We start from the raw sequence: 21,617 nt of genomic DNA, 5'->3' as shown, positions 1-21,617 counted from the left end.
CCCAAATTAAGGAAGCTGATAGTGACAATGAAGTTTGGAGTCAGTTGGCTGAGTGGCTGCACATTAAGCGAGGCCGCTCAAGGAAAGCAGACCTTTATTACAAGTGTTGGTCCCGGGGATGGACAGTATCCATGAGAATTTGTGAAGCACTTCTTACAGCTTGTCCACAATGTCGGACAAGGCTTAAGGCCAACCACCCAAATCAAGCCCCAGCCCAGCGTATCAAACAAGGCAAAGCTCTTTGGAGCACCTGGCAAATAGATTATCTTGGTCCTTTTGAAGCCTCCCCATGGCAAAAGATATATTTTGGTAGGAGTAGAGGTGGTGTTAGGATTGACTATGGCTACAGCTGTTATCACCTCCATGGGAGATCAGACGGTCTGAGCACTGAGAGAGTGGTTTAGTATTTTACCTATTCCCAAGTGCATTCAAAGAGACAATGGGTTGCATTTTAAGGCTGCAGTGGTGCAAGACTGTGCACAAGGGGAAGACATCAAATGGATGTTTCACACACCATGTTATCTACAGGCTAACAGTATAGTTCAATGAAACAATGGTTTGACTAAAAATATGCTGACATCTGACACCATGACTGGGACATACAGTTACCACAAGCAGTTTTTACTCTTAATAACCAACGGGGAAATTATGGAAATCCAAAAATTGGAGCATTTTGTCCTACAGGACCATTAATGGGTGACAACAATATGGTAGCAAAACTGATAGTTGGATTTGCTCGAATTATGAATTTAACCTCTGTAACGGTTTGCTTAGCCACACTCAAGACAGCAGGAGACCCTTTACCAATCTTTGTGCAGGACATTAACATTATCTCTGGCTCTTGAGCTTACATGGAAGCAGTACAATAGCTATAGCTGGGAGAGAGAGGGATTTTCTTTTAAGTTGCGTATCAACCTACAGGGCCAACTTCTGCAAATCCCAGAGGTCCATCTGTGTTTCTTAGTGCAGAGACTTAAGTGGAGTTCAGGTGATAAAAGCAGGTTACCTTAAGATTACTGGTAACATCTGTAATGATCTGGGGCTCCAGGATTTCCCTCTCCAATGTAACATATGGAGATGATAAATAACCTGAGGAATGCGTATCTGAGCTGTGCTATGGCTCTGCTAAAAAAAAAAAAATGAGGTTTTTCAAAGCCTCTCCTTTTAGCATGAAAAAAAAACGGCATGTGCCAGAAGAAGAGCACCTTCTCAGTTATGTTGAAATAATCTGTTGTGTATGTGTATGCTATAATGAAGATTTATTCTTTAACTGCCAGGCACTGGGCTCAGTTAAGAAATATTCTCATACGCATGGAGCAGAGAATCTATCATGGTCAAACTTTCATTAGCACATGCTGTTTTCAGTATCATTATGCTTTAAGATTAAAGTTCACTTCATTATTTTACCTCTAATATTTCATTGATTTTTTTCTTTCATTTTGACAATTTCAGTATTTTCTTTCTTTACAAAGTGGATTATTCAAATACTTATAAAGTAGGTTAACAAATTTTCCAAGGTCACAGAAACAGACATTTTCATGAAAAAATAAATCTTACCTTAACCTTCTATTTTGTAAAGACAAATCTGTTCAGGTCTTGACAACCCTTAGAAACATTCAGTGTATCTCACTAATAGGTTTCTGTTGGGGAAAAAACAGTACATTTTCCACATAATTTTATCAAGTAAATACTTTGACAATAACTTTGTATTTGCCCACTACAGCATTTCTTTCTGTTGCCCTCTAAGACCACGACATTGTCAGTCACAACACACCGACACAAATCCCAATTCATATAGAAAAGAGCTACAGTTCTCAGAGGGGCTGAATTCCAGCTTTGGCTCCTCTGTTTATGAGGAAATCATTCCTGTCCGGTCCCCTAAGGCAGACCAGGAGACATCTTGCAACTTGCATGTTATCATGCATATGATATCCTCAATGTTTAACATTATCCAGTTGGGGCACTTTTGGACTCTGTGACCCTGTCTAAGCAGAACTGCCTATAGGAACAATGTAAGGCATAAAGGCAAGATATGCCTTTCAGTCACCTTGCTGTAAAGGAAAAGAGGGCTTCTACAGCATGGCTACAATGCTCCCACTGGTAGGCAGGGAAGAGGAGGAAAATGTGGATGTCCATCTCTACCCACTATGGTCTTTCAGCAGTCAGATCCTTGCTTCCCTGCAGAATCGCTACTATTCACTTCACTGTCTCCCATTCCTCCTGCGTAAAAACAGGCTCTGTGTTCCTCTCTTCCAAGCAGGTTTTTTTGTCATAACTCCTGCTCTGATATTCAGGTATCTGCTCTGATATTTTCATTAATTATTGTGGCAGATGCTGCAAAGGGGACAGCACCACTAGAGAGGACATCCACTCCTGGGCCAAGTACCACTGTACTGGGGTCCATCCTCTTCCTGAGGACTGACGATCTTTCTTCTGACTGCACAGGTTCTTTACACCACCTCAGGTGTTTTCCTTCCAAAGGAGTGCGATTTAATTGCATTAAGTCCCCAGCTCCTGAAAAGATACATCCCAGTCTTGTTTCTTTCACAATTTTGAGATTCCTACTGTCTCCAAGCCTAAGCAGCAGAGTCTTGCACCAGAAATACATTTCTAGACACTACCTTTTCCCTAAGACAGCCACACTTTGTGATTCTTTCTCAGCTGGCTACGTGTTTTTACAGTCTCTTTTAACAGTGTTTCTTGGACCTCTCACCGCTCCCAGACTAAGTGCCTTGTACCCTAGGAAGAGGGTCTTTGCTCAAGCACAAATTGTGTTACCAAATTGTTATAAAATAGTCAGGCTGAAGAAGCTATTATAAAAAGAAGAAAGATCTATAGCTGCAGCAGGGGACATATGGTGGATACACGAGAATGAAACCTCCAGGGATAACTGGCAAGAACGTATAAAATGGTCAAATGTGTTGTGGCACACACCAATTTTGGAATATTTTTTCTTATCAGGCATTCACTTGAAATACTTTCAACTCATTTGGCAGTCTAATTCTTCTACGTCTCATTGCAAATCTCTCGAATGCCAGTAGCGTTATTCAACATTGCTGCATCTAATTTATTGAGCTTCTTTGCTATGGGATATTTAACAAAACAGTAATGCATTAGGCATAATTAGAACGTGACTAAATGAATTTCTGTAATGCTGGTTACACTGGTTTACTGCAAAAGTAATTCACACCTCTATGCTGTAGACCCAGTATTACCTGTAAGCCAGCTCACAGTATAAAGGATACACGGCACACAGAATGCAATGAAAAAGCACCAAAATTTGCAAAATCTTAACTGACAGCATGCCTGTTGACTTTAACAGTAGCAATTAGCAATGTTTAATAATAGACTATTAAGTAATTACATACTGTTGTACTTGTGCTGAATTTTATCACTAAATTCATGGCTCTCCCTTTGTCCAGGATTCACCAGCAGGATGTCATCCTCAACCACCAACATGAAGGGAGCTGCAGGGATTTTCTTACAGATGATGCTGTTTATTCTAGCACCGTGAATAAAGCATCTCAATTAAGCACTGATGTAAGCACTGCTGAAATAGCTTACATTTCTTTTGATTTTGTTGAAATTGAATTCTTCAAAGAAAACTGGGCAGTCATCCCTTACCCTTTCATCAATCCAAAGCAATGGGAAAGTATAAAAGTTAATCTCAAACATGAACAACAACCAGCTGCGCAACCTTGTGTGGTCAAACCTTATGTCAACAGAAAATGTAACCTGACATACTCTGAGAACACATTTACCTGGGCTTTAAACTTTGCCCCACTTGACAGGAACAGACATGTTGCGTTACAACAGGCTGATGACTTTTCAGTTCCAGCCACGCCAAAGAGATACTAACATCTTTAAAGCAGTAGGGAATGTCACTGGTTTTAAGAGAGGGATGTCATAACCACGTTTTTAGTGAGCTAAGTTTACAAAATACTTTTGAAACGTGAATCTGAACAACTCCCAAGAAGAGTTTGGGGTGCTAACAGATGGGATGAGTTGCTAAATTCACGTCTTATTCCAAGACCAACATCAGGCAACTCAAGAGACAGTAAGTTCTAGGTCTTCAACTATGTAGCTGCAAGGCAACTAGCAACTTGGCCACAGGCTAACACAGGATGAAGGAATCCTCTGGACGTAATTTAAGTAGGTAAATTTCTTTTAATTTCCATAGCCTTTACAAACACAGCAACTGAGTGAGGATTCCACAAATACATTATTTTATTCTATCTTATTCTGATTTATTCTATGGGTGATTTCCGGTAACTGCCAATCACCAAGGTAGCCCCTCCAAGGTGGGGCTTTGAGCAATCTGGTCTAGTGGAAGGTGTCCCTGTGCATGGCAGGGGGGTTGGAACTAGATGATCTTTAAGGTCCCTTCCAACCCAAACCATTCTATGATTCTGTAATTCTTTTCATTTCCATAGCCTTTACAAATATGTACAAAGTGTTCAAGTGCTTCAAGTCAGTGGCCTATGTTGGCTGCTGAACATCTGCATCCATTTACTCTCACTTCACATTTGCATGTTTTTCCTCATAATACCTCTATTTTTACTTGAAAGAAAAAGGAAAGTAAAGATTGCAGTGAAGGCTTACGATGGCTCAGAGAGGAGTAACCTTCAGAGTCTGAATCCAGCCAGCAACAAATTCATGTAACAAGGTCCAACTAACCAGTTTGGTGTCAAAGCAACTGTGAGTACCAGATGAGTTTGGAAAGCACAACACAGTCAACAGAAAACACTGGAAGCACTGAGACCTAACTTGACAGGACTGCTGTGTACAGGAGTTGCTAAGAGGAGCAGCTATGCTCAGAATCCAAACAGCCGAGAAAATAATGGTGAAAATGGAGCACAGGAACCCAGGCAGGCATAGGCAAGTAACAGACTTGAGAAGAAGCTGGGAGGAGTGCTGTGACACACAGTAACATGGAGAATCATAACAGCAAGCTGCTAGTCAGATCTAGCCTAAAATGGGCTTGACATTCTGTAAGAATTGTAAAATCTTCAGTAGTTGTCCTTCTTGGAAGAAAACCTAGGGTTAACAACAACTATATCCCTTAATCCAGCTAATGATCTTCCTCACACCCTATTGCGTATGTCATTACAATGTCAATATGCTCAAGTGAGTTCTTACAGGTAATGCAAAACCCAGTCTATCAAATTCAATTTTAATGTGTCTTACCACTTGTAATCAACAGCTTTTGACTATTATCACAAGATATTGTCCTTGATGTCTTGGGTGAAGGAATAATACAGGAAGTAGCAGGTGAAATATCCACTTGTATCCACTAGCAAGTGGAAATTATTTTTAATTTCTGAAGAAGTTATTAATAGCAAAAGGTTGCTCACCATTTTGATGCAGGGAAAAAAAAGATAAAAGGCTAAGAACAAGAAGCAATCAGAGCTATTGGTGTAAGAGTGGAACCAGCTTTAAGAACAGTCAAACACTCCTGAAATAGCAGTGATGACTAGTAATGTTGAGGAAAAGACAAAAGAATAAAGGAGGAGGGATATCACTAACATCTAAAGACTTACTGTATGACGGAAATGGTTGAAGTGTTCTAGCTCGACTTAAAACACATCTGTGTATGCTATAAAAAACTGTATTAACACATTTAATGAGATCATCCAGATGGCAAATATTATGTCAACAGTGTTATACATAAATTGTTTGCAATAGCTTGCTGGTTCTGTTTTCAGAAGAATGGCCTGTTTGGCAAAAAGTATATCTTTTTTCTCCTCTTTTCTCCATCAAGCAGTCCAGAAAGAAAGAAAGAATGAAAGAAAAAAAACAACTTCCCTACAAATCTTACAAGTTTTGTAAATCTTGTACATACAGATTTAAACATTTGTACCCAAAAAAGGTTCTTGTATGTCAGTGAAAAAACACATGTGCACAGAGTAAAATGAAGTATCTATCTCCTTCACAAGCAGAAACCATTTCACAACTGCTCTGCGGCTGAGAGGCAGTGAAGCATGGCACAATTACTATTTCTCACATTCAAGAAGTAGGAGGGGCATACAACATTAGAAGACAGCAGGTCTGGAGTATACAAACAGAAATACATTATTTCCCTTAGTATTTAATTAACTTGTAGGTCCCATTACTACAGGATGTTGTGAAGGATAAATGGGTTCTAAAAGAGATTAGATGAACTCACAGAGAACAAACAGGTCTGTCGGGAACATTAGACACAACCGTTAGAATACAGCTGCGTCATGAAGTTATCTGAATAGCTGTCTGCTGAAAGCTGGTGTGATGTGCTTGAGAAAGGATCACTTTATACATGACCCATTTGCTAGACCCTTTGAATCTATTCCTTGCTCCAGCTAGAGATAGACATCAGGCTTGACAGACCTTTGCTCTGATCCAAGATGAAAGTTTTTTATCCACTGTTCATTCTTCTTCTGAGGCAGGTCCACAACTACTGACTTACTAATCTTTTAATACTCTAATGTCCTCGTTCAAAAAATTATTCTTTAAGATCCTCTAAATTAGTCACAGTAACACCCGTAAGCTCAGAGGTTTATTATGTATTACATTGACATTTGAGGGATTTGGGACTGTTTCAGATCCCTTCAAGAAACTGGGAGTAATGGGCTCTTGAGAACCATATCACCAGAAGCTAACCATTCTATGGCACTAAGGTCAGTAGTAAACTTCATAAAAGAACCTCAGGTGTACATCATTCCCATGGACTCCACATTCTCAGTCCTAACGGGCTAGAATGCTACAGTCTGCAAACTTCCGTAATATTTCTCTGTTCTCTTCAAGCTTTAACATCAGTCAAAGTTATGGATAAAGAAGAGCCACAACACCACAGAGAAGATGTAAAAGCTGACTTCCCATCACCTCTGCACTCCTTTGATAACCCTGATGACTTTTCTTGCAAATTTGAGCAGCCAAAATGGTGCTGACCTCATGATACGTGTGGAACTGTCACTTGTTTCAGGCAGTATTCTGTACTCTTAAACTGCATGTACATGTTTACAGATAATTTGTTCCAGGATACATGACTAAAAAGAGTTTCATAATGTGACAGCATTAAAAAAAAAATCACATATATAGAAAAACAAAACCACACTATCATTTCAGTCTTATGCCAAATGCAATGAACCCATCTTTGAAGTTTTCTCATCAAAACTGCATGCATCTGTATTAGTTACTCTGTTAGCCTGTGTCTGTAGCTGTAGCATGTGAAATACAGCAAAGGTCTTGTTCAGGAGACTCTTCTGCTGTGAGGTAGTACCCTCAAACAGCAAAGTTTAAGATAACCCCATTCATGAGTTCCCAAACCTTATTATTTGAAACCTAAATATCAATTCAGAAAAACAACATCTGATTCAATCAAAAATTCCCCAGAACTCAAAGCTTTTATTCTGGTAATCTTTAGCTCCTTAAGAAAAGAATCCTAATTTTGGTAAGAAATTTAGCCTCCAAAATTAGGGCAAGAAACCTGACTATAAAAAATGGGTGGGTTTTTTTGGGTTAGTTTTGGGTTTTTTTCAAGTTCCATCATTTGTAGTGGAGATAAAATGTTTGCTTTCAGAAATAGGTGTCTGAGGCAAAACAGTGAACACAGCTTGCCAAAATGAAAGGAAGACTGATTTTTACAAACTTTAAATGAATGTTAATAAATTGTTAATAATTCAGGCTTTTTGTTTTATTTTTGCATCAACAATAATTGTTTATTAAGCACAATATAGGTTTTGGTCTCTTGCACAAAAATTACATTCCCACTTTTTTTTTTTTTTTTTTCCAAGTAATTTCTTCATTCTGATTTACATTTTTGGTCATGAAAGCATAAGGTAACTAGTTACATTACCTATAGCCATCCAACTGTTTGTTCATTGACAGCACAAACTAATACAATACATGAATATTTAAGCTGCACGTATTAATTTTTGCTCTGACTGAAGTGAATGAAAATACTCAGTTATGCATGTTCTAAAATACTTTGTCATATGTATAAAATACAGCATCAGAAGTCCCAGTACAATTCTTGGAATTCAGTATTTTTGGTTATAAATTGTACTATTTTTCTGAGGGGAATTTTATGCAAACAAAACCCTTAAGTATTTTACAGCAAGGCACTTTTCATATATGTTAACACACACAGACTCTGACTGAAGAGCGTCCGCAAATGAATCCAAGTTTCCTCCAGCTGCGTTGACAATCTGGATACTTCTTCCAATAGGTTTGGCTCTGATGAGAGAATCTTAAGATGTAACTGAAAATGAAAGCAAGCAGTTAGTGAAACGAATACAGATAATAAAAAAATTTAAAGATCAGTTTCCTCATTCAATTCCAATACTTTGCTTTCAGGAACGTCCCAAATAAGGGAAGGACTCTTTCCCTTCAATTAATTCCCTCCATTTAATGCCGCCTCCCTTTTGCTAGTCTTTTACGAGCCATTTTACTCCCAAATATGTATTAGATGAGATAAGGTAGCAAAATGTCTTAATTAGTTATTGCTTTACTAGATCTTCTTCTGCCACTGCTGCTGATCTATCCTAATCACACACTTCTCCAGAGGGTAACCTGCTCCTCTTTCCAACCTGCATCACAAATTCCTCTTTAGGCTAGAGAGGCTAAATAGATGCCCTGAGGTCAATCAGGATTATTATTTTAATTATCCATGTTGCATAAAGTAAGAAGAATGATGCCAGCACACTCCGTACTGATAGAGGGAGATGATATCTCTCTACGTAATAAACAGTAACCTTGGTACAGCATGAAGAAAAGAAACCTCTCAATATTGTAGATAAGCAATACATAATTAGCAATTAATGGATGGAGTAGTTATTTTCCTGGCTACAACTTAAATCTAGGAGTCTTGCTAAGCTCAGCATTTTTATTTGGAACCTACAACAAAAGATATTGGTGTTCATGTGTCACAGGGTGAGTTAATATTATTCTACTGTAGCTCAGATCTGGAGTACGTTTCTGAGGCAAACTACCTAACTGTCCCTAATGTACCCTGCAAGAGCTAAATTTCTTTTGTATGAAACTAAACAGAAAGACGAATTCTAACATCTAATATTGCAACTATTAATCATATCCACTCCATGGGACCATACTAATAAAAACCAGACCAATAATAAACAGACATGATAAAAAGCCACTGGTGAACAAATATCAAGACCTCAACCCTAACTGTTTCACTCTACAGATCTACTCCTATTCATCTGCACTACTTGTTCTTGTGGAAGCTGCTCCATGTGTTCTATTTAACCCCAACAATAGGAAAAGAGCAAGTCATATTTGTCCAGCATTACACTCTATCTTTAAAACCAATCCCTGCAATACTGCTATCAAGAAACATTCAGTTAAATTGACAGTATTACATGTGTCAGAATGTTTATAACAACTTTCTCCTAGTAAACTGTAATTAATTGCTTTCCCACAGTTTCATAAATCAGAGTATCTTGACAAGGTAAGCATTTGTACCTCAGAAGGGTTTCAATATTCTGCAGAACCACTTTCTCTCTAAGAGTAACTGCTACTGTACTTTATCACAATAACTTTCTAACTTACACACACCTAGGAATAATTTCATTAGCTCTATGATGCTTAACAAGTAACAGAAGAAAGGCACTCCACTGACATGGAAAGTAAAAGTCATGCTTGCAATGTCTAGTGGTAAGTCGAACAAAATGCTTATTTTACTTCCCCAAACATTGTGCATTTAATTCTTTTCTTACTTAAGACGTAGCATATCTTAGCTTAGCAAGGAACAACCATTAAGAAGTTAGGTATGTTACAAAAAATAAAAACAATTCTAAGTAATGAATACTAGAATAAAACCTGTCTAGCATGGTCATCTTCACGATATCTGTTTTTTGCAAGTTCTTTTTGACCGAGTTGTCAAATTATCGAATAGATTCAGTTAGTCATTTTAAAAAATCACTTAAGATAATTCTTTCCAGCAATTTACATCGTTTTACTAGACAACTATCATTTTAAACAAGACTAACATAAAATTTTATTAAGAAAATTGTTACCTTTAAAAATAGCGCAAGGTATGCCTGAGCAAGCTCGAAGTTGTACTTCTTGTTCAGCATCATCCCAATCATTCTCAAAAAGCTCAGCATCACCTCCATTGAGCCACCACCTTCAGGGGCCAAACCCCTTAGTTCTATCTCAATATTGGATGGTCCCAAGCTTTTCAGTAAGTTAAGTGGAGCTGCATCTGTGTTAAAGCATTAAGGAATACAGTATCAGGAACATTTGCAGAAATCAATCTTACAAATCCTTCACGTGGACAGGTTTATTCCAAAATTCTTAAGCAGTGACAGTATGTTTCAAGTTTCTACTGTTTCCTTACTTTTTTTTTTCCACAAAATGCCATCTTGCCTATAGTTTACTGTCCCATCACATACTACAGAGAAGTTCATCTCTAATAAGACAGTTGCATTTTATTTGTAGGTTCACCTTGAAAAATACACGTAACATCTTTGTATTTGTATCACTTTTTTCCCATTTCTGTCTTTTAAGCTAAAGAAAATTTCTTATTAACCACATAACACTGTCATTTTACATCTCTTGGCAAAAAGAATGTATATACTTGGGACTTTAAGCTGTTATTGAAAATATATCCTAGAAGACAGAGGGTACTACTTTTAGTAGGAATCTTTACAGTGTTTACTCTTACTGACATTAAGCTAAATCAAGGATCATCTGGTGCCTCTAAGGTAATTATTACTTTTGTTAAGTGAATTCCTTCTACTTTTCGTGGGACCTGGGGGGTGGTGGGGTGGGGGAAATCTTTTCCCTGGTAGAAATAGATGCAATTTACAAACTCCTTCCTCCTCTTCATAATTGTTCTTCCTCAGGATTTCTACAATCCTACCTTTGAGAATTCCATCTATTTGCTTTAAAAATGCAGAAATAAAAATATATACAGTTGCAAATACAGCTGTTAGTAAAAATATTTTTTAAAATGTCTTCTAATTAATACTCCTTTTTCTAAGAAGAGCAACTTCGGATACTCTTATATCATGGTAACTAACAGTATCACGCACTGGATAATATTCCTTAGGTGGTATAAATCTGTTTCCATCTGTGTTTGATTCCTATGAAAATCATTAGCTAGTTTTAAGTGTAACTGTGATATCAACAGTACGTACCAAACATGCATTAACTCATTTTTGTGCTGTGCTATTAAAAAAACAAGCATGGAACATACTATGAAGCTGGTACGCACACAATATGGAAAAGATGCCCAGCTCAATCTATGTTCCACAGTCCTGATCTGAGGTACGAAACCCTGTCTCCATCCCAACAGTAAGCCAGGATGGCTTCTAGTATACTACTATTTATTTGCATAGCCTAGTCACCTTTAGAAGAGATGCTTGTAAACTAGCAAGCACAGAGCCATGTTACACACCAGCAGCTTCCTGAGTCAGGATCAACAGGCCCTCTGGACTGGGATTACAGCACAGACCTGGAGCACACCTGCTTTACAGCAGAGAGGTGGCCTGAGGGAGGCCCATGGGACCACTACTGCAATGCAGCATGGAGTGCACTTGCTCCCTGGTACAGCCAGCCTCTAGATGCCTGTTTAGGTCTTTAAATATTCACCTGATATTTCAGTCTTCTCTGAGCACCTCTGAAGCAGCTTAATAGAATACTATCAATTGAAAAACTAAAAATACACCTTGCTTGTGATAGATAATAAAGTTCTGCACACAAAATGTTTTAAGCACAGTTGAGTAAGCTGGTCATCTCAAAACAGTTTAATGAAGGGGTAGAAAAATTCCCAGCAGAACTGCCTTGTGAACAACCTACCAATGACTGTCCATTTACATTTCCAAGTCAGCTATATTAGCGATCATTTCCAAAAATCTAAATTTCAATGATTCTGTAGCAGTACAAGTTAAACAGGGAAAACAGCAGGTACATTCCACAGCCAATTTAAGTGACTGAATTTCAGAATGAATTGAATGCTGAAATAAGTCCAACGGCTTATTTTTAAATCAATTATTTCTTCTTAAGCTTTAAATTATAAAGCAATCAATTAAAGCTCTAAGTTTGCTGACTGTTTAGTGAAATAGCCCTTGAAAACAGAACTTGCTAGGCAAATTACGTTTTTCATGCTTCAGTGAATCACCAGACTATTCCTTATGAAATCATTCCCTTCCTTTCTTACCCTACAAATAATATATAGCCCTTTTTCTGGGTGAGACCATCACTATCTCCAAAAAAGTCTATCAATCTTAGGAACATTACCTTCTTTCTTTATATGGGTTTTAGCCAGAACTGGGCTCCATGCTGCAGGCAAGCTGGAGTACCAACGGATCTTTGATCTAGACTGGCTATCTATGTATTAGTCAGCTTTATATAACAGGTCATTCTCTTTGCCTTTGCTACTGTACTACGCATATTTTTTTTCTCGTACATGTGCAATTCTGGCATTAGAAATTGAACTTATATCAAAATACTATTAGCATCTACATTTTTAGTGAAATGTCTTGTTAACTCACATTCATTAGTGCTCAGGGCTTCTTCAAGATGAATGTAGAAATCAGATTTCTGTGCCAGTACTCCGAGGTTTACTACCTTTGACTAGACCAGGAAAGTTTATAAGAGAGTGTACATAAATATGTAAACATATTTTTACATCTCCATTAGATTCTTTTCCTAGTGACAGAATAAAAAACTTTAAGAAAGCATTAATGTAAACACATTAAAACTGGTACTTCAAAGTCTTTAGCAAGATTTCGCTCAGCACTAAAAAGCATTTAAGATTTTCTTTTAAAATACACTACATAAGCGCTACTATATTGACTCTTATTTTTACCTGTGTATCATTTTCTTCCTCTGGAGCAAGGTATCGGGGTATAAGACCAGGAACTGTTGGGATGAAGAAAGGGGCTGACTTGGGAACTTTTGGTGGCTCTCTTGGTTTATTTTTTTTCTGTTAATGAGATATTTGAATTAAAATCATCATCATCGTAAGAATATGTGGGAATTTTCTTTGTCTGAAAACTGTAAGGACTAACTGAAAAGTAAATATAAGGTAAAATGTTTTACCACTAAATATGAAGATACTATTTAGAGGAAAAACAGCCTCTCTCACAAATCCAAGAAATTGTGAAAATCACCATATAGTCTTCTACTGCAAAATCTTGAAAAATACCTGAAAAGTGGCATCAGATTTTGTGAATAGGTAAATGCAGCTCATAGAACAAGGGCAGATATATCTGGCCCACATATACTGCTGGTTTTTGCGCAATCCCTCTTTTTCCAGTTATGGGAATGCCTGACAGTGATTTGGAGGCATAACCTAGAATAGCTTTACAGGCGCTTACTAGCTGCATTGACATGGAAACACCTGCCTTCAGACAGCTATTTTGCACGTTGCAGAAACAGTAATGGCAAAAGTTATGGAACAGCTCCTATTTCTCAAGATTTCTTGAGCATCCCAGAGAATGGTTAAGCCAACTGTCTGTTTTACATTACAGGAGAAATAGCCCTTATTCTACCTTCCTCTTAAAAAATACAATCCAAATACTACAGTTCATAAGCAATGGTGTGCCTAATACCATTACCTTGATAACATCAAGACTGAGGAGATTTTTCCACCTTGATTCTGGTAATGAGGAAAGGGTCACCAGTTGCTCTCCCAATTGCTCAGGTGAGACATATTCCATCATTTCATCACATGTTTCTTCATCTCCTGCCACGTCCACATCTTTCAAGAACAGATATATTTTATGAACATATATACTTCACATTTATTTATTTTTTAAATCAAAACAACATCATTGTCTTTTGCAATTTTTGAAAAACGCATGCATAACAGCTATATATATGGGTGCTAGCATAACATATAGCTGAAAAGCTACAGAAGCAATCTTTACTAACTCCATGAAATATTAAATTTAAATTGCAAACAATTATAGCTAAAATGCAGAATTGGATAAACAAGATTTTAAAGACTAACAAGATTTATCCGCTTGGGCTGAAATTATATAAAAGCAATTCATAGATGTCCTTAAGGAAGAACAATGGATTACTTTTTAAATTTTGTTAACTGTTTTAAAATATATACATAGCAATTTTAGTTCTGAGTTACAAATCTGTAAAATCTTTGCATTTAAATACGCACAATATTCACAACCTGTTCATAGGTGTGACTGGAGTGGCATACAAAAATGAAGAAAATCTCAACATTAAAGCACAACATCACACAACAAAAGACATGCAGTCTGCCATTAGGTTTTCTCTAGACTTCCTATGTGGTCTTGACCAAACACCTCTACCTTCCTTTCCTTTTTGCAAAACACTACATGGCTGAAACCATGAACGTGACAGAAAAGCCTAAAACAACAAAGAAATTAAATCATTAAAAGCTCTAAGCATCTAAACAGGAACTTTACATTTGCTGAAGACAGAAAGTGAACGAAAACGTTCAGCCAGAGTCAGTTTATAGGATTAAAACATTAATAGTTTTAGGATGAAATCCTGTGTCCCTAAATTAAGTATCTAAAAAAGTATGTGCTTAATAAAGCAGTCATCATCAAGTATGTTCCTCACTCTTTTATGCTGTCAATAGCTAGGTGCATTTCTCCTCCAGAAGGAGATCTAAATGTAGGCGCTGCTAAACTTGGGCAGACAAGATCTCCATCTAGAGGCCTTCAGAAGCACAACCATTTCTATTAAATGCATCAAAAATGCAATTTAGGCCTTTCTTTCACTAGGAATCTAACACAGGTACATGGCCAGCCAGCTGAACCCAATTCTCTTGCCAACAAGACAATATACAGCAGTGAAACTACCACAGCATACAGTCAGACAAAAAAGTTGGAGGGAAGTGGAACAAAGAACAATCTCCTTCCCACTGCCAAACAGTAACGTTAATTTCAAACTGGCCTCTCAGATGTCAAAACGGAAGGTATTTACACAAGTCTGGGATTAAAGCCAGCAAATAGCACAGATGTTTTTATTATCTACAAAATCTCCTTGAAGATGTGGAGACCATCACAATGTAATTCTTTATGTCTGAATATAGAGACATGACTAGGTTTTAGTAACTAATATCAGCGTATGAGTAAGTATGCCAAAAATGGTAGAAGCAATAGGAACAGTTCAGAGAAAGAATGCTAAGACACAATGAATCTTCACTGAGGAAACAAGCCATCTTCTATTTGAAATACAATACCAAACTGAAAATAAAATACTCTTTCATCTGAAGACTACCTTGCACAGGGCAGGTGCTAGGGCGTGTCACCATAGAAGGTTCATAATCTGCTGGAAGGGGCCGTAAAGAGACGAGTGAATACAGAGAACGGTTTGACCTGAAAAATAAGACAGGCATTAAAAAACAATTTTCAGGTGAATGGGCACAAGTATTTTAGATATAATTTTTACTGCAGTCTAAAACTACTGCACTATGGCAATTCACCAGGTTCTATTCAAGATTAGTTTTCCTCATCTACCGGATAAACAAGAAATGAAACACTACGATATACATCATCTGAAAGTCTGAAACATAAAAGTTTTGCTCAAGTATTATCGCCAAAAACGTTTAATACATATGGCATTATGAACCATGATTACTTCAATCATTGCCAGTTACTGTCTTTACTTGAAATTGCAAAATTGCCTGTCTAAAAAGCTTCTTTTGTACTTAATATGTACAACACATTACACAACTATAAATGATTCATCCTGCTTTCACAGAATTACAGTAGTACTTTTAGCAAATTTTCTTGAGGTTTGGAGCATGCACACAAGTCATTCTGGCAAATTATTTTCTTCTGTCAATATAAATCAGGGCCAGGTTTATACATCTGTCATTATTCACAATGAAGCACTTTTACTTAAGCATGGAAAGGTACAACAATTGAACACCCTCCAAGCAAAACTACAGGCAACAAATGTAACCTGAAAGATCTATCTATCAAAAGGAAAAAAAAACCCAAACCACTTAAAAGGTGTGTTACTTCATAACTGGACCTAACCAGTCATTTGCTTTAAAACTGTATGAGAAGGAAATTGAACTAAAACACATTTTACGTCTGTGCTGATCTATCACGAATAAACAGAAAAAAACGCAACTTTCAAATTCTACTCAGAAGTCTCAGACAACATTGTATACCAGAACAAGAAAAAACAGCCTTCGGAAAGTAACACTGTATGAGCACTGACATTCCAAAAGTGGTAAAAAAAACCAGTAGAGTCAAAGAAAAACTTTGGAATGGCATAACAGGAATTCTTTAAAGTAAGAAAGAAACATTTAGAAAAATGAGATCATTTAATTATCAGAATAAATATCTTAACTTCAAGAGATTTCAAGATTTACGAATCACAACAATACAAAATACCTGTCTTAATTAGAAACAGGGAAGACAAAACCCTGGAGACGATACTTTGCAGAACAATTCTCTACTTGCGATAAAGGTGATTAAAAGAATTCTTCCCCATCTAAAATGCTGTGTAGGAACAGATATATTATATACTCACCACAAATAAATTCCAAGATCATCCACATGTGTTGAAGCTAGAAAATCTCCTGTAGGAGACATAGTAAGGCTCACAGCTGCGGAGTCTACCAAAAAACAATCTATGAGGCTAAGGAGAAAAAACACAATAGAGAAATTCTAAGATGAACTTGTTTATCTATGCATATCTGAATTACAGCACAAATACAACTGAATGCAAGCAGACACTCAAAGTATGTATACAAACTAGTGTATTATAAGTATTCAAATATGACATATAAACTTAGCAAATGAATGGTACTGTGCAACAAGCCACTCGCCTCTGTAAAATTCTCTAAAATCAGCTAAAGCTGGTGCATTTATGCTACCTCCTTACACATCCACATTCTGTGGAAAATATGATGAACCATCTGTCCACATTTGACTCCTTATGCCTAATACTAAGCTTTTTAGTGGCCATAAAGTTCATTCTTCCAATCAGCCCCATGCCACTCTGACTTCATCTTTTAACAGTCTGCTGTTAATTGTCAATTCCCTCTCTCAAGATACTTCATATACACCTGGTTAACACTAGGATCTAACGTTCCTAAGTGAAAAATGAACTGTAGACTGCAAAACTTTATTATCAGTAACAGTTTGTTTTGACATTACCATATCTTCAGCCTGATACACCATTCCTTAATCATTCCTTTCACTATTGCAGAAAATGAAAACAATACCATGTAAAAAGAAAGTTAAAATATTCTGTAGTATGTGACTATTTTAATAATAAACCACTTTTGAGTCCTGGACAATGCACACTCTAGCAGACTTCCACACAAGCGTGGGTTCATAGCACAGCTTGTCACTTGTTGAGGTATAAATTTCAGTTACTTCAAATTGTAAGAAGCAGTTGAGTTTGACAACTAGTTCACTGAGAGAAATAAAAAAAAAAAACAAAACAAATGGAGAGCTTGAATACTTTGCTCTTGTTTACAGACCAAAATCAAAAGCAAAGTGAGAAGTGATGAGAGCAGCTAGTTCTACAAGGCTGGCCTGTTCACTAACCATAGAAAAAATACTGATGTAACAAAACAGGTTAAAACGTAAAATCTTGTGGGCATGTATTTTCTTAGGTACTCAGCACTCCTGTGATGGTTTGACAAACCATGTTAAAAATAAAAGCCTTTTTTTTTCCCCTGAATGAAATGTTTTATTCCTTCTGCATGCTGTTAGTTACATGTTACAAGTAAAAAGTAATCAGGTAAGAGCTAGGTCATTCATCGCTTTCAACATAAAATATACTAAAACTAAACCAAAAAATGCCAGAACATGTATCAGTTACACTGACACATTTTGCACACAGTGCATAATGGCTAAAAAATTTACCACAAATACTGGGTTTAGTTTCAAAGCCATCCTTTTACCACAATCTTTATCAGTAACTGAGAAATATTGTTCAATAAAGCAACTGTAAGGAATAACTGCAAAACAAAGGTAACATTAAATCACATTTTTCTACTTACTGAATTTAAATCATGATTAAAATTACGGATTTGGACAGGGGAGGGGACTCAATCCCCTATAGGACAATGAGAGACATGCTTGTAATTTTTTTTACACAAAACGTACAATAATTGCTAAATTAATCCTGCCTGGGGGCTTAAGGCATTTACCTTTACACTTCCTACCTAACTGCAAAAGTGAGGTAATGGAAAGTATAATGAACTCACAATATCAACATGTTTCTTATACCATTCTGCCTCAAGTACTCCGTCCAAACTGTAAACAGTCAGCTTGTACCCTTGATTCCCTAATTTGTCTATGCAAGCTGCACTGCAGAAAGAAAACTTTACATAATGCCAAGGTTCCAGCCTGTAACTTTCTCTACTCAAATCAGTAATTTTTTTCCCAATTCTCAAAAACCTTTAAATAAAAAACATGCACCAGGAATACTTACATTATGTAAGGACAGTTAAGCAGCATTCCCAAGTAAAAACAGATGTTCAATAAGTAAATGGTATGACATCTATTAAAGTCAGCTGGTATTTTTTTGTAACTTATCACTTAGTCATCTAAAAACATATTTTCCATTCTTTTATAAGGACAATATCAAAGCTGAGTCTTTAGAACACACAGTTTATAATTCAGTTACTCTATTTATGAGCAAATATACCACAGTAGAAATAAATCAAGCATCTGGCTTTTTATTAAAAGCTGTTCTTCCTCTTCAATACACTTCACTGCTTATAGTTAAGGGAAAACCTTTCCTTTAAATTCTGGAAGACCACTTTAACCTAATTACTTTCAAAAACAGTGTTTGTTGTGAACCTGACTAGATTTCAGCTTGACCAGAATTTCTTGCAGATTTGAGAGAAGAGACAAAATATTCACTTATGTGTTACATGCAAACAAGAACTACAATTAGATTACTTTTAAAAAACAGTATGAATGGATTCTTACTGCAAAGTGTTATGTTATTAAAGAAATGAAAGATACAGGTAACATTTCTGAAGTTTTATAATAAATGCTGCAATTTTTTGTATGCATATCATTTTGGAAGGGAAAGAGGGTTAGAAAGTCCAGAGCATTGATTTCCATTTATACTGGAAAGAAGACAGTTCCTGTCCAGCCTGTCCCATTTTAAACTACTGCCATTCATCATGTAAGAATAGGTCAATTGTTTGTTGAGATTCAACACACTTTTCATAGTAGAATGAAACTTTTACATTATACAGAATTATTTACCAAACCACATTAACAAAGTAATCAACCCAAATGAAACCATTCAGTCCCAGCTATGACCAGAGCTGCACACTGTGTAGCACTAGTTTAAATTACTAAAAATCTACCTCATGTGCTGCTAAAAGAATGCACTGGAAGAACTCACAAGTTACTTTTCAGCCTGTTTTTTCTGGGCTCCCAAACTTCTTATGTGTACTTGTGTAATTCTTGGCCAAATTTCATTCCTGGAGAAGACTACTCACAGTGGATAATAAAAAGAGTATTTTTGGCAGTTGCAAGCATGCACAAATGAAAAATACAACTGAAGTAAAGCCTTATTGTGTTGCTAAAATGAATGTAAGTGGGAACAGGCTTCTATTTATAAAACCAACTGGAGTATTGCATCCAGCTCTGGGGTCCCCAGCACAAGATAGACATGAAATCAGAGGAAGTCCAGGAAAACGATCAGAGGGCTGGCACATGTCTCCTATGAAGGAAGGCTGAGAGAGCTGGGGTGCTCTGCCCTGGAGAACAGAAGGCTCTGGGAAGACCTTCTTGTGGCCTTTCAATACTTAAAGGGGGCTTATAAGAAAGACAGAGAGACTTTTTAATAGGGCCTGTAGCAACAGGACAAGGGGCAATGGTTCTGAACTGAAATGGGGTAGGTTTAGATTGGATATAGAAGAAATTTTTTACCATAAGGGTGGTGAGACCCTGGAACAGTTTGCCCAGAGAAGCTGTGGATGGTCCATCACTGGAAGTGTTCAAGGTCAGGCTGGACAGGGCTTTGAGCAACCTGGTCTAGTGACAGATGTCCCTGCCCATGGCAGGGACGTTGGACTAGATCTTTGTAGGTCACTTCTAACTCAAAACATTCTATGATTCTATGAATACTTCAGCATATCATAAAGCAATTCACCTTAAGCAATCTCTTGCCATTTAGATTATAATGCTGCTTTCAGACAAAGAACAAATTCACACTCAATTCACACTACATGAAAACTCCAGGTTTCACCATTAGATCTTCAGGACATTGTTATTCTGTATACCCAGAACAAGGCACATATTGCCAGCATCACACACAACTAAAGTAGTGTGTACTAAGTTGTTACACCGTGTACAGCTTTGAATACCACATAGTATAGGCTGGTGACAGATAATCAAGCCAGAGGCTTTTTGCCACTTAACAGACAGAAAGGGGATTATAATAAATTTCTGCTATACATTTTTAAACTAACTCACCATCCAGAAGGAAGGTCCCAGGTCTTAATGGTACAGTCCATTGATGAAGTTATTAGCCAACGACCATCAGGACTGAAAGTCTAAAATAAAATAGTCAATTTAATGGCTCAGCTGACAAGTCAGTCCCTACAGGAGGTCCTGTTTTACACAGTTCAAGATTAGATTGCTCCCTAACACCAGGATGAAATGGTCTGGCCATAAAACAAAACTGATACCACCTTATTGAAAGCAAGAAAAGGACAAAAATTGAAGCTATTTCAGAACAGGTTTGAACATATGACACAGGATACACCTGGCTGTTAGTAAAAGCACTTTGGTCCTCACTTTTACATTAATGATGAACACCACTGAGCATAAAACTGAAGAAATCAAATAAATACTTACTTACTAGCACTTAGAACTAAATCAGAAGCTGAAAACTATTTCAATGAACACTACGAAGCACTGTTACACAAGATGTAAAATAAGTAATTACCAGTGCGTTGCACAATCTCAGATCTGTTTACACCTTTTATTCACCTGGCTCATCTTTTCTATATGTACAGTTAAGACTGTTGCACAATTTTATTTTGTTAAACCCAAAATTAGCTTGTTGCGAAGTTACAGTAAAATCCCAAAGCACACTAAAAATACATGGCCATTTGAACACTATACATTTTAACTTGAAAACTAACACAGCCAAACTGCTGTAGAGCTGAACTACAACTTTACTATTCACAGCTGAACATAATACTTTGTGACTTAATATACGCAGAGAAATCCTCCATCTTTAAAACAAATTAGGTATTTGTGTATGTCACATGTTACAGAAAATGAGTTAACAATTACCATGTCATTAATCCGTCCATGGTGTCCTGAGAACGTTCTGACAATCTTCCTCGTTTCTATATCCAAAACACTAATACTGAAGTCATCAAAGGCAATTCCCAGAATACCACTGCCAAGAATCATTAACACATATGATAGTGAATACTCAGAGACAAAAAATAAAAACAACATCCTAACATTGCTCCAAAAATCTTTTACCCTGAGATAATCTCAGGTAAACAGTATTACATTCCTTCAGTCTAATGAAATGTCTTGTAGTCATTTTGTTTTGTCAACTAGTAGTCAGTTGGAATTTCAAAGCATCAGAAATTTAAACTTTATTAGAATATTTGGTTGCCATCCTAGACTTATGTACTTACAGTAAAACAATATGCACATGAAATAGCTTCA

The 21,617-nt window shown here is 36.9% G+C and overlaps 1 protein-coding gene across 3 annotated transcripts in view; it reads right to left on the bottom strand.

Moving 5' to 3' along the window:
• Positions 1–7,644: 7,644 nt before the first annotated feature.
• Positions 7,645–21,617, bottom strand: part of WDR36 (WD repeat domain 36) — a 33,727-nt gene continuing 19,754 nt past the window's right edge. For all 3 annotated transcript variants that reach the window (XM_068422821.1, XM_068422819.1, XM_068422820.1), the window contains 9 exons: positions 21,228–21,336; positions 20,400–20,479; positions 16,477–16,584; positions 15,211–15,308; positions 13,560–13,702; positions 12,809–12,925; positions 12,492–12,573; positions 10,011–10,198; positions 7,645–8,236 (listed from right to left, as the gene is read on the bottom strand). In XM_068422821.1, coding sequence (XP_068278922.1) covers positions 8,087–8,236; positions 10,011–10,198; positions 12,492–12,573; positions 12,809–12,925; positions 13,560–13,702; positions 15,211–15,308; positions 16,477–16,584; positions 20,400–20,479; positions 21,228–21,336 — 1,075 coding nt within the window. In that variant the 3' untranslated portion in view covers positions 7,645–8,086. The remainder of the gene's footprint in view (positions 8,237–10,010; positions 10,199–12,491; positions 12,574–12,808; positions 12,926–13,559; positions 13,703–15,210; positions 15,309–16,476; positions 16,585–20,399; positions 20,480–21,227; positions 21,337–21,617) is intronic.

The sequence above is a fragment of the Nyctibius grandis genome, chromosome Z, assembly GCF_013368605.1.
Source record: "Nyctibius grandis isolate bNycGra1 chromosome Z, bNycGra1.pri, whole genome shotgun sequence".
Classification (NCBI taxonomy): Eukaryota; Metazoa; Chordata; class Aves; order Nyctibiiformes; family Nyctibiidae; genus Nyctibius; species Nyctibius grandis.
The sequence above is the reverse complement of the archived record's forward strand: the minus strand, read 5'-3'. Positions and strand labels throughout refer to the sequence as shown.